This window comes from Lissotriton helveticus, chromosome 11 (genome assembly GCF_964261635.1).
Source record: "Lissotriton helveticus chromosome 11, aLisHel1.1, whole genome shotgun sequence".
NCBI classification, from domain to species: Eukaryota; Metazoa; Chordata; class Amphibia; order Caudata; family Salamandridae; genus Lissotriton; species Lissotriton helveticus.
This window is the reverse complement of record NC_136072.1, coordinates 32,948,039-32,963,993: the sequence shown is the minus strand read 5'-3', so window position 1 is coordinate 32,963,993 and position 15,955 is coordinate 32,948,039. Positions and strand designations below refer to the sequence as shown.

The 15,955-nt window shown below is 43.3% G+C and overlaps 1 protein-coding gene across 1 annotated transcript in view; it reads right to left on the bottom strand.

Moving 5' to 3' along the window:
* The window catches only part of LOC144792796 (uncharacterized), an 844,113-nt gene that overhangs the window by 280,679 nt on the left and 547,479 nt on the right, over positions 1 to 15,955 (bottom strand). The window contains exons 51-54 of the mRNA XM_078667999.1: positions 10,900 to 11,064; positions 4,489 to 4,644; positions 392 to 522; positions 169 to 263 (exon numbers count right to left, since the gene is read on the bottom strand). Of these exons, the coding sequence (XP_078524125.1) occupies positions 169 to 263; positions 392 to 522; positions 4,489 to 4,644; positions 10,900 to 11,064 (547 nt within the window). The remainder of the gene's footprint in view (positions 1 to 168; positions 264 to 391; positions 523 to 4,488; positions 4,645 to 10,899; positions 11,065 to 15,955) is intronic.

Genomic DNA, 15,955 nt, shown 5'->3' with positions numbered 1-15,955 from the left:
GAGTCAGAAACTATTTTCTCTTTTAGTGAGTTCTAAATTAATAAAAGTCTGTATTTAATTGGTTGTAGTGCAAAACTTTTTCATAATGCTCCGATCATCTTCAAATACATCTTGAAAGCTGAAAAACATCTGTCTCCAACTCAGGACTGTAACTATCACATACTGTACCTGTGTTGAATCCTACTCTGTCTGATGGTCGATATTTTTCTGCTGGACTTAACTTTGTTAGATCATCATTTTTGAAGAATCCATCTGTCTGCCCACTGAAAGAAAAGCATGACCAGGGAATGGGTCAGTTTTTGCATTTTTTTCATGACTCAAAGTGACACTAAAGACAAAATAGACATATTATGTATGATAAATGACAGTGTTTTTGCAGTAAAGGATTTACCTGGAGTAGCCAATGAGCACATTTGTCGTAGCCAGACTTGCCACGTCCCAGTTCATTCCGCCATCTTTGAAGAGAATCAGTACATAGGAGGTGATCCCATCAGTCGTCAGCACCGCCTGGTAGGTGTTCGTCTAAAGAAACATCACCTCTTGTTTAGAGTTAATATTGCTGAACATATAATGAACATGTTGCTCAAAAGTTAATTATATTGTTTTAAAAAAAAAAACAACATCATTGCTGTGTGCTATTTTTCTTGCATAATATGTTTGGACAGGTTAGTTTGGTTTGTGGTTTGTGAATGCTGACATTTGAGATTATTTTTCTTCCGACTTATCTTTAAATCTAGCTCTTATTACTTTTGGGAATTTTTTGTCTCACACATTTATTTCAAAATGTCTGAGTTCTCCCCTTAATGGCCAAGGCACTCCACAGAGGAATTGACTAGAGCATTTTAATGCCACGTTAGATCATAAAAATCACTTGCTTATAAACCATTTATATAATTAAGGGAAATGACAACTCAAGGTCTGCTGGCAACCAACAGCAACACTAATCTCTTCTCTACATTTGTATAGGTCGCCAGTCAAACTTAACACACCTTTGTGAACATTCATCAAGCCCAACAGACTGTAGCAGATTGGATTTATGTCTAGCTCACTGTTGCAATCAGAATGAAGGCACAGCAAACTAAGGGGCCCATTAGGATGGCGGGCGGATTGCTACCGCTGGCCTGGAGGGGGCAATCCGCCCGCCATCCACACCTAAATGACCCCCCGCCATATTGGTATGGCGGGGGGGACCGCGGCGGACGGCAAGACCGTCCGTCGCCTTTCCACCCCTGTCGCCTTGTGACCGGGGCGGAAAAGGACTAATATGGTGGGGGTGTCTAATAGATACCGCCAGCCATATTAGCATGGGCTTTCTTAGATGCCTTCTCCGCCACGGAAAGGCATGCATTCTTCACTTTGGGGACCCCCAGAGTGAAGGAGAGGTGGGGGGTGCCTGCCGCTTTGTTTATGCAAATGCATTGGTGCACTTTTAGCATTGTGGTGGGCGGTGCTGAGAGCACCGCCCGCCACAATGCTAAAAATGCAGGATGCGCCCGCCACATTGGCAGGCACATCCTAATACCCCCCAAGGGACCCCCGCCCTCATGGCGGGCGGTCCCGATAACCGATAGGATGGCGGGCAGACTAAGTCCGCCGCCATCCTAATGACCCCCTAAGATTTACAGGACTCATGCATTAAAGAACACACTGGATGAGTATTGCCTGGAAAACCGTGGCTGGCATGAATCATACGAGATACACCGAAAGCAGTAGGAGTAATTCCTAACTAAGCAGGTGGGTAGGAATCATGTCCAATGGAAAGCGATGAACAGAAATCTTTTCCAGGATAATTTTGGAGGGCAGAGTTTATGCAATCCAGACAGTGGCGGACAGTAGTCATGATTTCCCCACAATGGTGGGCAGGAATCATGTCTATCAGAATACGATGGGTAGGTATCCTGCCAACCACACTATGGTGGGCCAAAATCATGCTAGCCATGCTCTGGTGGGCACAGGTTTCATGCCTACAGGGTGTAGTGGACAAATATCATGTCTAGCAGACTGTAGTGGTAGGTACAATGTCTCACACACAGGGGGCAGTAGAAATCATGCCCAATCAAAAGTGGTGAGGAAAAATAATATTCCAATAGAGTGTGGAAGACAGAATATATGTATACCAGATTGTGGTTGGCAGGAGTCATGCAAACAATGAAAAGAATTACTCTTCCCAAGAGGCTGTGGATCTTTCTGATGACGCCAGAGGAGAGTCCATCAGCACTGATTGTGGGCTTGTGTCATATGGGGATACAAATGGATCTCAGATGGAATATTTATCTGGGAAATATACTCACTGACCAGTCTGACCATTGTTGATGTCCTCAACATTACCAGCATCATTATACCTATCGCCATCAGCATCAGACAGCATTTCTTAATTGTGTCTTAATTGTGTTTGCTATCACTTGCAGGATTGTCATCCCCCCAATATTACCTTCCATTGACATCTCTCTGGGCGAAGAATGAACAGGACTCATTTCCTTTAAGTGGAAAGTGGCAAAGAAACAGGTTGAACTGGCTGTGGCGATTGTGCATTTTGCAAAACGATGAGTGCTACAATGAAATGGATGTTACTGCTAGTTACAGGAGTGCTCTCATCATAGGAGGAAGTCTATTATAAATATTTTAAGTCATGCCCTGTATATTTGTTAGCAGTTTTAAAGGTACAGAGCCAAAGACAGTAACAAAGGCCCAGGTGGGTTCCATTCCAATGATGCATCATTAAAGGCACTTCCAGTCTGAAATTGTGGCCTAACTTCTTTATCGTCTGAATGTACATATTGAATATACAGTTCTGCTGGCCTGTGCTCTGATCCTCCTCATCCTTTTCACTGAAGACCCTATTTGGCCTCGTCTTCCCTGTCATCTCCCTGTAGTCCACACGAGGAATAAAGGAGCAGTTTCTTTGGAGGTTCCAGAGGAATCAGCAATACTCATAAATATCTGAGTGGCATAGTTAAAGACAATTGAGGTATAGCTGAAGAGGAGGAGACTAATGAAACCACTCCTGTTGCAGAAATTATAACTGTGGTATTATTGTATATCTATATTTTAATTTCGATATTTTGTCTCCCTACCAGAAGAACCTATAGATGAATTAAGTGACTCCTAAATAGGAACTATATATAAGTAAAAGTATAAGATATTACACTTACAGACTGAGAGGACATAGAAAACTCTTGAAAGATTGAGACAGCTTTGAGCAGCAAGCATTCATGCACAGCAGGTGCCATGATTCACTGCAGACTGCTGTATTTCATAATCAACCCTAATAGTCTGCACTTGACAAAAATCATGTCATGTCACGCCTTCGATCATGCGGTACATACCATGGTGGATTAAACCCCACCTAGTTACCAGGCTGTGGTTGTCAGGTGCCTTGCCTACCAGATCACAGAGGGGGAGAAACCATACCTAGCAGTGGACAGGAGCATGCCTAATTGACATGACTGGGAAATAAATATGGACTAGAGTTTGCGGTTGGCAGGACGGATGCTCAAAAGACTGGAAGGAGACCTCAAGTATACCTGGCTGCCTGGCTGCATATATATGTAACAGACTGTGGTGCTCATGAGTAATGCCTCGCAGGCTGTGGTAGGTGCGATACACGCTTATCAGGCTGTGATGGGCAGGAGGCATCCTTAATAAACTGTGGTGGGAGATTATCATGCTTCACAAACTTTGGGTAGTGGGTATCATGGGAAACAACCATTACAACACACTGCCTTTACAACGCAATCATTACAACACAGCTGCCTTTCGCATTGCATGCCATTACAATGCATGCCATTAGAACGCATGTCACTACAACACATGCCATTACAACAAATACCATTACACAGCATGCCATTACAACGCATTATAAGGTAAGTAATGGGGATTCATTCGTTTTAGGGTGGGTATGGGTTTTGGTGTACATAGGGATAGTATTTTTACCCCTACACTATCCAACACTTACCCTACTGTTGCACTCACTGGAGTGGGAATAGTAAGTTTTACCCGTATACTATCCAACACTTACCCTACTGTTGCACTCACTGGAGTGGGAATAGTAATTTGTACCCCTATACTATCCAACAGTTACACTACTCTTCCCTAAAAGTATTATGCGTTGTAATGGTATGCGCTTGAATGGTATGATTTGTAATGGAATGCGTTGTAAATGTAGTTTCTAAAAATGCGTTGTGAGGGCATGCGTTGTAAAATCATGCATTGTAATGGATGCTGTGATGTAAAAACCACATTGTAAAGGCATGCGTTGTAATTGTTTGCGTTGCAACGTAAAATATCCGGGTATCATGCTTTAAAGAATGAATTGAGAGAATCATGCTTTGCAGCCTTGCAGACCAAGAGACAACAGATACTATCTAACAGATTTAACACGCGTATGTGAGCACACTGGAGGATTTCAACAACACTTGCATCACAAACCAAGACATTGGTGCCCATCGTGCAATAAGGAGACATTTCAAAAGCAAACGTTATGCTTACCTTAACATCTTTATCCTTGGCTGGGAATGCTGGGGCATTGTCCCACGTGACCTTGAGGGTCCACTTAGCTGTGTATGAGGTCCTCATGTATTTCTGAATCTTTGCCTCAACGTCTTGGACAAGAGTATTAGTTACTGAGTTCAGAGTTGTGTACTCCTGTGGAATTTATACACATTCATTTAAAATGAAGGGGAATACTTGCTAAAGAACATTTGTCCAACATATTGCCCTAAAGAGAATATGGCCATTTTAAAAATATTATGGAGTGGGAATGTGGAATGCATATTTGTTGGATATGAAAATGATTGTGTTAAACATATGTCATGATAATATTTGTATCCTTATTGGAGCATTTGCACACACAAAGACACTGCAGTGAAACTAATAAGCCCATTAAGATAAGATAAGACTCCTGTTGATAAGCATTCTTCTTGGCGTAGACACATATGCAGGCATGTATGTCTGATGAACAATGCATATTAAGATAACAGAACTGTTTCAACTACCTATTTACTGAAGCACTTTTATAGTTTAACTAATGGGTTCATCTCCTGGCACTGTACAAACCATCTGACTTCTATATATCTCTTGATTTTTTAATCTGATTCCCTCCTTATACTTTTGTTCCTCATTTCTCTCTAAACTGCTGCCAATTTTCCTCTTTGCCCGGCGGCCCCACTAGCCCTCTTTTAGGATGCCCATATTGCCTCTCAAATTTCCTTGAACTTTAATAATCCTCTATTTTTTAATGTCTCTAATTTGTATTCTCCCCACAATGTCCACCCATTCCCTTGCTTTGCTGCCTCTCCTATCCATCCTTGACATGTCTCTAACTAACTATGTTTATGTGTACCACTTTTCCACCTGGTGAATTTGGTGAATTTGGTGAGGGTATTTGTAAAGCGCAACGGTCGCTCCGGAAGGAGCATCATGGCGCTAAATTTCCCGGTAGAGGATCAGATCATTTCCTAGAGGGAGAAGAAGTTATATGGCGGCTTTGGTGTAGTCATCCTTAAGGCTATAGATCCAGGTTTTTAGCGATTTTCTAAATTGTTTTTCATGGGTTTGGAATCTCAAATTTTTGGGCATGAGGTTCCAGGCTTTAGAGGCCAAGTGGTGTAGGGTTTTGCCACCTTTTGTCTTCATATTGAACCTGGCAGGGAGGATGAGATTGTCATGGGAGGAACGCAGAGGTCTGGACGGGTTATAGTGGGGGAAGCGTTTGGTAAGGTATGATGGACCGGAGCTATTGAAAGCCCGGAAGGCGACAAGCAGCATCTTGAAGAAAATTCTCTTGTGAAGTGGGAGCCAGTGCAGAGATCTTAAAGCAGCGGAGATGGACAATTTCCTGGGCAGCTTTAGAACAAGTCGGGCTGCAGTGTGAAGAACACTTTGGAGTTTGTTGAGTGTGGCCTTTTTAGCTCCAGCAAGGAGACCATTACAATAATCCAAGCGTGAGATTATTAGGGCCACTGCTACCGTTATCCTAGAGTCAAGCGGTAAGAAGTCAAAGAATTTTTTCAGGGACTTAATAATTCCGAAACATCGGCCCGCTACGGTCCTGACGTGATGGTCAAAAGATAGATCGGTGTCGAACAGGACGCCGAGGTTCCTTGCAGTGGTAACGGTCTGGGGGGGGGGGGGGGCAGCAGAGTTTTCTGGCCACCAGAGGGTTGGGCAGAAGGTGGTATTTTTTCCCATGGGGAGGATCTCCGTTTTGCTGGAGTTGCATTTAAGGTGGTTTAAGTCCATCCATTGGAAGACAGCTTTCAGGCAGTTTTTGAGGTTTAGCTCTGCCTTGGTAGAGTTTTTCTCCAAAGGTACGATAAGTTGAGTGTCGTCGGCATACGATGTTACAAGTATGCCGAAGGACTCAATAAGGGATATGAGAGGGATGAGGTAGACGTTAAAGAGGAGGGGGCTTAAGATAGAGCCCTGGGCGACCCCTGAGGAAACTCTCTTCTCTTTGGAGTGGAAGGGACCAAGAGCAATAGTTTGGGTTCTGTCGGTTAAAAAGGATTTAATCCAAGATAGGGCCACATCGGAGATCCCTATATCTACCAAACTGCTAATCAGGATGGCATGAGAGATGGTGTCGAACGCCGCGGTCAGGTCTAGGAGGATGAGGACGACGTTCTTTTTCTGGTCTTGAAGCATTTTTATCGAGTCCGTAAGCTCGATCAGTGCCGTTTCGGTAGAGTGATTGGGGCGAAAGCCAGATTGTTGTGGATGGAGTATATTATGAGCTTCAAGATATTTTTTGAGTTCTCTGTATACCATTTGTTCTGTAATTTTTCCCAAGGCTGGGAGGAGTGAGATAGGCCGAAGATTGGTAAGATCTGACGTGGGTTTGTTGGCTTTCTTCATCAGGGGTTTAACTATTCCCTGTTTCCACAGGCGAGGGACGAGGCCTGTGCAAAGAGAAGAATTAACAATGTTGTTAATTATAGGATTTACCACATCGATGAGTTGGTGGAAAATTTTGGGGGGACAGGGGTCGGAGGGCGACCCGGATTTGCATGCCAAGATAACTTCTCTGGTTTGGTCTAAGCTAACCGGAGAGACATTTTTTAGAGTATACCCAAGGGTTGCTTTTTGAGGTAGATCACATGAGATTTGGATAGCTTGAGGGGGGGACATTTTTTTTTGAATGGCGTTAATCTTTTCCTCGAAATAGTCAGCTATTTTGTTACATAGGTCTTGAGATGGGGGTATTTCTGTTTGTAATGCTTTGGGCTGGGTGAATGATTTCACTATAGAGAACAGAGTTTTTTGTTTCTGGTTGGAGTCACTGATAGCTTTAACGTAAAAGATTTTTTTAGCTGATTTTATGTGAAGAGTGGTAACTTTTCCTTAGTTGAATGTATGATAGTCGGTCAGCATTATCATATGTTCTGCGCCACTTACGTTCGGCTTTTCTACAGGCGAGATGGGATGTGGCTACGTCGGGTGTGAACCAGGGGGCATTAGATTTGGGTTTTTTGTCTGTTCTTCGGGAGCGTTTAGGGGGGTCCCTTGCACTGATTTTCTGAGCAATCCAACTGTGGAAGAGATTTGCGTCGTATTCAACGTCTCCGGTGAAAGTGGGGACATGAGATTGAGAAATAGGGTCGAGTACGAAGGCTTCTTGCATCTTTTTCCAGTTGACGGAATTGTCAGGATGTGAGTTGGATTTACTGGAAGTTTGTGAGCGAGAAGTTTGAATATGGAACGGGATTAGGCTATGATCCGTCCATATCTGAGGGACAGGGGGTAGGGTTGTGAGAGAGGGAAGGTTGGAGCATACCCCATCGAGTGTATGTCCAAGGGCGTGAGTGGGCAAAGTCACATTTTGCTGAAGGTTAAAAATTTCTAGGGTCTGTAGAAAGTTGTTGGTCTGTTGGCCGGAATTGGACTCAAGGTGAAGGTTAAAATCCCCAAGTAGGGTGAAATGAGGGTATCTAAGTAAGAGATGACCCAGAGTGTCGCTCAGTGTATCTAGGAACCTGGAGGGATTGCCGGGTGGGCGATAGATAAGTCCACCTGAGAAGGACGAGGATTCGTTAAGTTTGATAGAGAAACCAAGACCTTCAGTGTCTTTTAGGGGTCTAAGTTAAAGGTATGACAGGTAAAACTGTTTTTTAGTATCAATGCGACTCCTCCGCCTCTCCCTTTCGGCCTGTCCTGTCTGAAGATGGAAAAACCCCGGGGAAGGGCAATAGCTAGGTCCGGATTGCTATCTTCTGTTAGCCAGGTTTCGGTTATCAAGAGGCAGTCGAGGTCTGAGTCGAGGATAAGGTCTCTTATGTCTTGGCTATGTTTACACATAGATCGTGCATTTATCAGTCCTCCTTAAAAAAGCGGCAGGCTAGCCCTGGGGAGGGGAATGGAGGGGGGTGAGTGGACTGGGGTTATGATAAGAGACCATCGGCAGATTTTACAGTGGAACGAGCCAGTGTAGTTTGCCAGATCTAGTTGGCAGGAGCAGCTGTTCTTATCGCGTAGTCGGTGGAGGTCGTTGGAGGGATAACTGATATGCGTGGTGAGTTGGGCGGAGTTGCCTGCGCCTGTCGCGGCCTTGGCGCGGACGGGCGCAGACGGGCTTGCCTTAGGCGCGCCTTCGGCGCGCAAACGGCGCTCCCGCTGCGCTTCCTGTGCATGCACATATTTAACAGAGAGGGGGTGTGGCCTAAAGGGGGCGTGGTCAGCGTGCACGCCTCGGGTAATGGCGGCCGCTCAAGTGGAAGCAAAGCGCGACAGCGTTCAAGGTCGGCTGTGCGCTGGAGGAGAGTCTGTTCCTAGCAGTGGCGCTTAGTTTACAGAGAGTAAAAGTAAGTGACACCACACAGATATTTAAAATGCAGTTTTAAAATTCAATTTACATGAAGTGAAAACTCGTACCACCAGCTCCCGGCTTTCCGCCTCAGGACTGGGTAAGGAAATGATCACCTGCTAACCTCAAGATATATTCCACAGAGGTCCCTTAGTTTTGTGCCTTTTTCTATCCTACATTTCATGCAATCCCTTTTTCTTTTGTCAATTAACTTTCTTCCTGTTTCTACTTTTGCATCATTCATCTTTTGTCTATAATATGTCCTTTATGTTCTCTCCATAGTCTTTCTCATTCCGTGTACTTTGTTCCAGCAGGACACTTTCTGCCCTCCTAGTCATCTTTACTCATCTTTCTCTCGACTCCTCTTTTCCTCCCCCTTCCTCCCTTTCTCTCACACACACAAACACACACACTCACACATTTCTGTGCTCATCCTTTCTTCCACCCCTCCCTATCCATTATTTTCTCTCCTTTCTAGTCTTTTGCCATTTTTCTGTTCTCTCTCCCCTGTCCTTGCCATATTTCTCTCTGTCTTCTCACTGTTCAACCTTCTGTCCTCGTGTTCTTTCTCTATCTAGTGTTCCCTCAATTTCTTCATAGTATGGTCAGTTTATACTCTTTCTTTCTGTGTCTTCTTCCCTCCTTCCTCTGTTTCTTTCTCTTTGTCTCTCCCCCTCCCACTCTGTCTGTCTTTCTGACAGTCTCAGTGTTCTCTCTCCCTGTCTCTATCCCTCTATGACCCCTCTATTCTCCCTATAAACATCAAGCATCATTCTAATGTTTTTTTTCTTTTACTCTGTCACAGGTCTTGCGTTTCACTGTCTGCACAAAGTTTATTAAAAATATATATAATTTTATTTTGATTCGTTCTTTCATAATTTCTTCAGCTCCACCTGTATTTTGAGATTGTTTTCCCTCTTAGGGTCTAATATTTATTGAATGGGTTCTTACTCTTACAGTCAGGGTGCCAGCTCCAGTGAAAGACACCTTAGCATGCAGAATGAGAGGCCCGTACGTCAACAAAGCCTGCCCTCTTATTAGAGGCTGCTAGCTAGCAGCTGAGACAAATATGATGCACAATTTTAGGCTTATCTTTTTAAACCGCTTGGATTCCAACCAAGCAGCATTATATTCCCTAGTCCTGTTACTTCTCTGTGCCATTTCAGAAATGGACCAATCGCAAGCCAGGAAACTATCTCAATGAGTTAAGCACACACTGCTGATATCTGTGGGTGGCCTTCAATACATTAATTTAAAACCTGGCATGGCTGACCTAGCCTTTCATCCTTCAGAGCTCTGTTGATTGGCTTTCAATAAATTTGATGTTAATAGTAACACAAGTAAATTACCATAGTAAACACTTTATTTATGGTGGTGACAGCTGAAGACAGACAAGAGCGCCATTTAGCAAAAGGAGAGTACTTTGTGTGTATATAATTAAGGCATTCCCAACAATTGAGTAATATCGCAGTGGTGGTAGCTGAAAAACCTGACTAGGGGCCCGATTCACAGAACTAGCTTAAGACAAAATCCTAAACTTGCTACTTTTGGTATTCACAGAAGTTAGGATTTTGTCTTTAGTTTGTCTTCAGACAAACATAAGACATACTTAAGACAGACTTAAGACAGACTTAAGACAGAATTAAGATAGATTTAAGACAGATTTAAGACAGACTTAAGTTAGGATTTTGTCTTAAGTCTGTCTTAAATCTGTCTTAATTCTGTCTTAATTTTGTCTTAAGTCTGTCTTAAGTTTGTCTTAAGACAAACTTTAAGACAAAATCCTAACTTCTGCGAATACCAAAAGTAGTAAGTTTAGGATTTTGTCTTAAGTTAGTTCTGTGAATCGGCCCCAACAATTTAAACTAACAAAGAAAATGTCCACCTTGCAGTTTACCCAATCCCCTCAACATATCACCCCTATGAGATAGCCTAGTTCATTGTTCCTATAGGTAAAAAAACACCTTGCTTTTTCCAGCCTGATTATCATGAAGCACATTCTTCTAAAAGTAAAGTCCATATTTTGAAAACAGCTTAATAACCTGTCACAGTCCGATCAACATAGGGGTGTGCGATTAGTTCATTTACACAAAACCAACCTGGTAAAATGTAGACCCAACGTTTTTGGAGAAATCGGCATTATCCCAAAACACGGCTACCATTGGCACACTGTTGCTTTCAGTGAATCCTCCTGGAGGGGGATTCACATAAGAGAAGACATCATTGTCCGAGGGCGGGAAAATGATCTGCCCGTTGTCTGTGAACTGGAACATCAAAGCAAAGCATCATCAGTGAGTTCTAGTAAACTTAAAAAAACATTGTCACAAAATAAACACCATGCAATGTCATCATGTCTAGACGTTAACATGAAGACCATGATAAATGTGATTTTCACCTATTAAAGGGAATACAGTTATATATAAAATCAGTAAATGCCGGAAGCAGCACACAAACCATAGACATGAAAATGTGCTGTAAACATGAAAAAAGGGCAATGAAAGCAAAATTGTGTCAACACAACATAATTATGAAGAACAGAAGCAATTTTATGCTTACAAATTCATCATCATCAAAAGTCTTTATTTCGATCATAAAAAGTACATAATAAAAAATCACATCAGGCTACTAAAAAAGGTTATCACATATATATTTTTTACAAATAGATTAATAGCATTTCGATTTAAGAAAAGACAATTTATATCAACTAGATCAAAAATCAAGAAATATCTCACATAAGCGACAATGCTGTTTGTAAACGAATTTTCAAACATGCTTTTAAAAAACAAGCTATGCTTTTAGCAGCAAATTGGGTTTCGAGAGACTGTAAAGCTAGGAGCGCAGGCCTACATCTTCTCAAGCCCATTTGTCGGAGGAGAGGAATAATAACGCTTGCGGGGAATCACATAGTAATTGCAGAAAAATGTTACATGTAGAGTTGACTGGTGTGCAATACCATCACAGGGACATTTAATCAATTCATGAGACCAATTTGAAACCCAAGGAAAAGAAACAAGACGAAAAAAGGAATCAAAACGAAACCTAGTTAAAACAAACTTTTCGTGGTTAGACAAAAAGAAGGACAAATACAACTGAATGCCAGGTGAGGTTTGTACCATCAGTAAGTGGGTATTTGTACGTTTGCCTACCTCTGTGCATAAACGTAAATCTCTAAGATAGGTTACACACAGATTTTTCAAGGCCTTCCTGGATATGTCAAAAAGGGATGAAGGGTCTGTAAAAAATACTAAACAATTTAGGTCTTTCAGAAAGTTAAAAACATACAGTAACCACGGAATCTTTTTCCAGTGAGCCAAGGATAAGCAATCAGTTATTAATGAGCGAGTAAGGTGGCATTGCTGTTTAGTCCAAATACGGTGCCATAAGAGAATCGGCTGGTAGCTGATGGTATCCGATAAATAATCAATGCCGAGCTCAATATGGCAGCTGTAGATTGGGGTGCTTTGAGGGAGGGCAAGAATATATTTTAAAAACCCATTTTGAATTTTTTGGAGCTCGTCAGAAGGAACGTAGCCCCAAACTCCCGCACCGTAAGTTGCAACGCTATGACATTTAGCGTGGTAGATTTTGAGCAACTCGGCGGGAGCTGGTTTGCCCAGTTTCATAGAAAAAGAAACCAGCACCGCAGTTGTTAGATGGAATAATAACTTTTTGCTCGCCATGGCAGGTTTCCAGGTTATTTGGTCATCAATGAGAATACCCAGGTAGGGATATTCTCTGGCATAATCCAGTCTTGCCTTTTCTACAAAAAGAGGTTTCGGTTTCTTCACTTTCGGGCCAGAATGCATCACGAAGGTCTTGCTCTTATTGACTTTTAGCCCTAACGAGAGCATAAACTGGCAATACTTATCCAGTTGTAATTGGAGCTGTTTTAGTGTTCTCGCCAAAATAACAGAATCGTCAGCGTACAATAAGGCTGGAATAGGGCGAGTATTTATGCAAGGAAGGTCCTGGCTACCTTTCAGCATCGCCCGTTCTAACCCATTAGTGTAAATATTAAATAAAAACGGGGCAAGGACGCACCCCTGTCTAACACCTTTTGTTACGCTAAATGACTGGGATAGTTCACCATTTGTACCGTACCTCACGCACGCATTGGCGTCGGTATAAAGCTCTCGAAGGAATTTTAGAAGAGGGGGATCAACCCCCAAGTCCCTCAGGATTTCCCACAATTTGGAGTGAATCACGCAATCAAATGCGGCACTGAGGTCAACGTATACTAAATACAAGTTGCCTCCTTTTGCCCCTACATATTTACCCATTAGGAGAGTCAGGTTCAGAGCCTGTTCTACAGTGCCCAATCCCTCCTGGAACCCATACTGTAGGTCGGTTAAAATGTTGTTTTCCGTAGCCCAGTCCTGGAGACGCTCCAGGATTAACCGGCTGCAACCTTCCCCAGTGAGTCCAAGAGTGAAATGGGCCTGTAACAGGCTGGGTTGTCCTGTTCACCCTTTTTAAAAATTGGCAGCAGTACTGACGAAGACCAGGATTCTAGTAGGCCGGCCTGTGAAACTGCAAACATGACCTGAGTGACTATTGGAGACCAAAGATCAAGATTACTCACAAAAATATCGAGTGGAACTCCGTCGGGGCCAGGCGCTTTGCCGGTCTTTAACGAAGATAGTGCAGCTGTGACCTCTTTAAGGTCGAAGAAGAGGTCAATTGGATAAAGATTATCGAAAAAAATGAGGTCTTCTTCATGAGGCTGTGCGTTTAAGGCCTCAACGGAGCAGTCACCAAATATTTGCGAGTAGTGGGCCACCCATTTTTCAGCTGGCACCGCCACATCTAGGTGACGGATGGCTGAGGCATCTACTAGGAAGGGTGACTTGACTGTCCGCCAAAACAGCGAGCAGTCTTTACTCCTTGTGCTCTCATGTAATTGGGCCCATAGGTTTTTCTTTATTTCCCGTTTCCGGCTCTGTTGGGCCAATTTATACTTTTTCCTGAGCGTAGCTATTTCTGCTACATCTCTGTCTTGTTTGTGCAATGCACTTTTTAAGGCAGAAAGAGCTTTCCTACAAGGGGCATCGAACCACCCCATCGCGAATCCTTGTCGCGAGATTTATGGTTTCTAATTAACTCATGGCGAATAGCTTTTAGTATTGCCGAGAAACTAGAAAGGATCAGCTGGGGCGACGAGACCTCCGCCAAACAGATATTTATGAAAGGGAGAGTTTTTTGGATAACCTTCCTAGTGATGTCGTCAGGGCTGATCTTGGACCATTTTACAGTGAAGCCGTTTTGATTATCTAGGACCAAAGATTGCTGGTTTAGCAAGCTTGTCCTGTTATGGGAATGTGGTGCAGTAGTAAGTGTGATGGTAATGGTATTCGGAAAGTGATCACTGGAAATGTCTGTGCCTGTTATAAAGGACTTCAGGGACCTTTCAAAATTTGTGAGCACAGGATGTAATCGATGGTACTGGAGCAGCCTCTCCCGTGAAAAGTCGGCTTAAACTCAACGGGAGGGTTCACTACTTCGTTGGCATACTCAAGTTCCAGAGAAAAAAGGCATTCATTCTGGATGTTACCAGTACTAGAATGAGTAAAATGCGTCATAGGAGAGTCGCATTCGTCTTGAAGGCCGCATATACCTTGCTTATACTTATTGCACAAAGGAACATTAAAATCACCCCCCCACACAACATAACATAGCAGAGGGGAATACTTTGCCCGCTGGTCTTGGATAAATATGGAAATTTCAAACAAGATCTTTACATAGTCTGCAGGTAGAAGATTGTTATACATGTTAATAACATAGTATATAGAGCTTTTTTCAAAAACAATCCTTAAAATTTGAAAGCTAGCAGACATAAGAGAAACATTTTTAGTCAGTGGCGATATTTTGGTCGAAAGATAAACAGCTAGGCCTCCCTTTGACCTCCCATGCGTAGTGGAGACAGCAGGGACATGGAATGTTTTGTAGCCCTGGATATGAATAGGGTTAATGGCCCAAGTCTCCTGCAGGCATACTATATGATGGGCATTAATCGCATCAAGCCACGGCTGAAGAACCGCCTTAGATCGAAGCCCCGCTACATTCCAATAAACAAATGAGAGCTCCCAACTTGGAGACGATGTTATAGTTGATCTTGGCAGGACATCAGGGGGTAGGGGACCTTGAGACAAAATGTTTGACTGGAAAACGCCAGGGAGAGAGTGCAATGATTGGGTAACTGGCCTGGGGAGCAGGAGGTGACATGGATTCATAGATAGTGATTGTAGCGTAGATAATTCTCCATTAATGATTGAGTGTTCGGTTGTGTATCCTTGAACCAAAGGAACTAGCGTATTGGAAAGTAATTCCACCGATGGTGCTGACAATACTGTTATAGGGCTAAGGGTCTGGGAGAGTGCAGTATCCTTCGGGGATAATCCAATGGAAGGGTAAGATAGATGTGGTATATACGGACTTTGGGAGAAGGTTCCACCTTTGATAGATGTACTAGGGGTTGGTAGTCAGTCCACCATGTCAAGACATTCGTACCTATTTACTAAAGGTGGACCTCTCCAACCTACAGGTGGAGCAGGAACCATATTCCTGGACCCATAGCCAGACCAACCGCCCCGATCTCTACTTCCACCCCAATTCCCAACTCTAGTCCAGCTCCAAGCAGGGCTGGCGTTGTACCGGGAAGCTGGAGGATAGAAATATGACAGTCTATTGGTGGCTATCCCTTCGATGGTTGAATGATCACCCCAGGAGCAAATGTGTTCAACTGTGTTTGGATCTACAAAATTCACAATAACACAGTCACCCTGGATATTTTTGGGCTCAATGCCCAACCAGGGAACCCGTCGAACTGTGGTGACTCTATTATCCAAAAAGGGTGGAAGAGGTCTATTAGTGGATAACCAATGGATCACTTTGTTTTTCAGTGACCAGTCCGGTTCGTCCAAATTATCAGGTCATGATCTCTACATATGGGGAGGCTTCTGGGGGGAGATGAATCGGATAACCCCTCCTTTTTCTATTTCTCGGGATGGGGTTAAAGATTTCAGGTGGCTTTGTTTGAATAATAGCCGGGGTAGGTAGGGACGAGGGTACTTTGGATGGTACAGGACCCTTAGTCCCTGTTGTTAGTGGCAATTTTTGCGGCACCGTTGAAGTCACAGTAGGTGGATTCAACGGTGC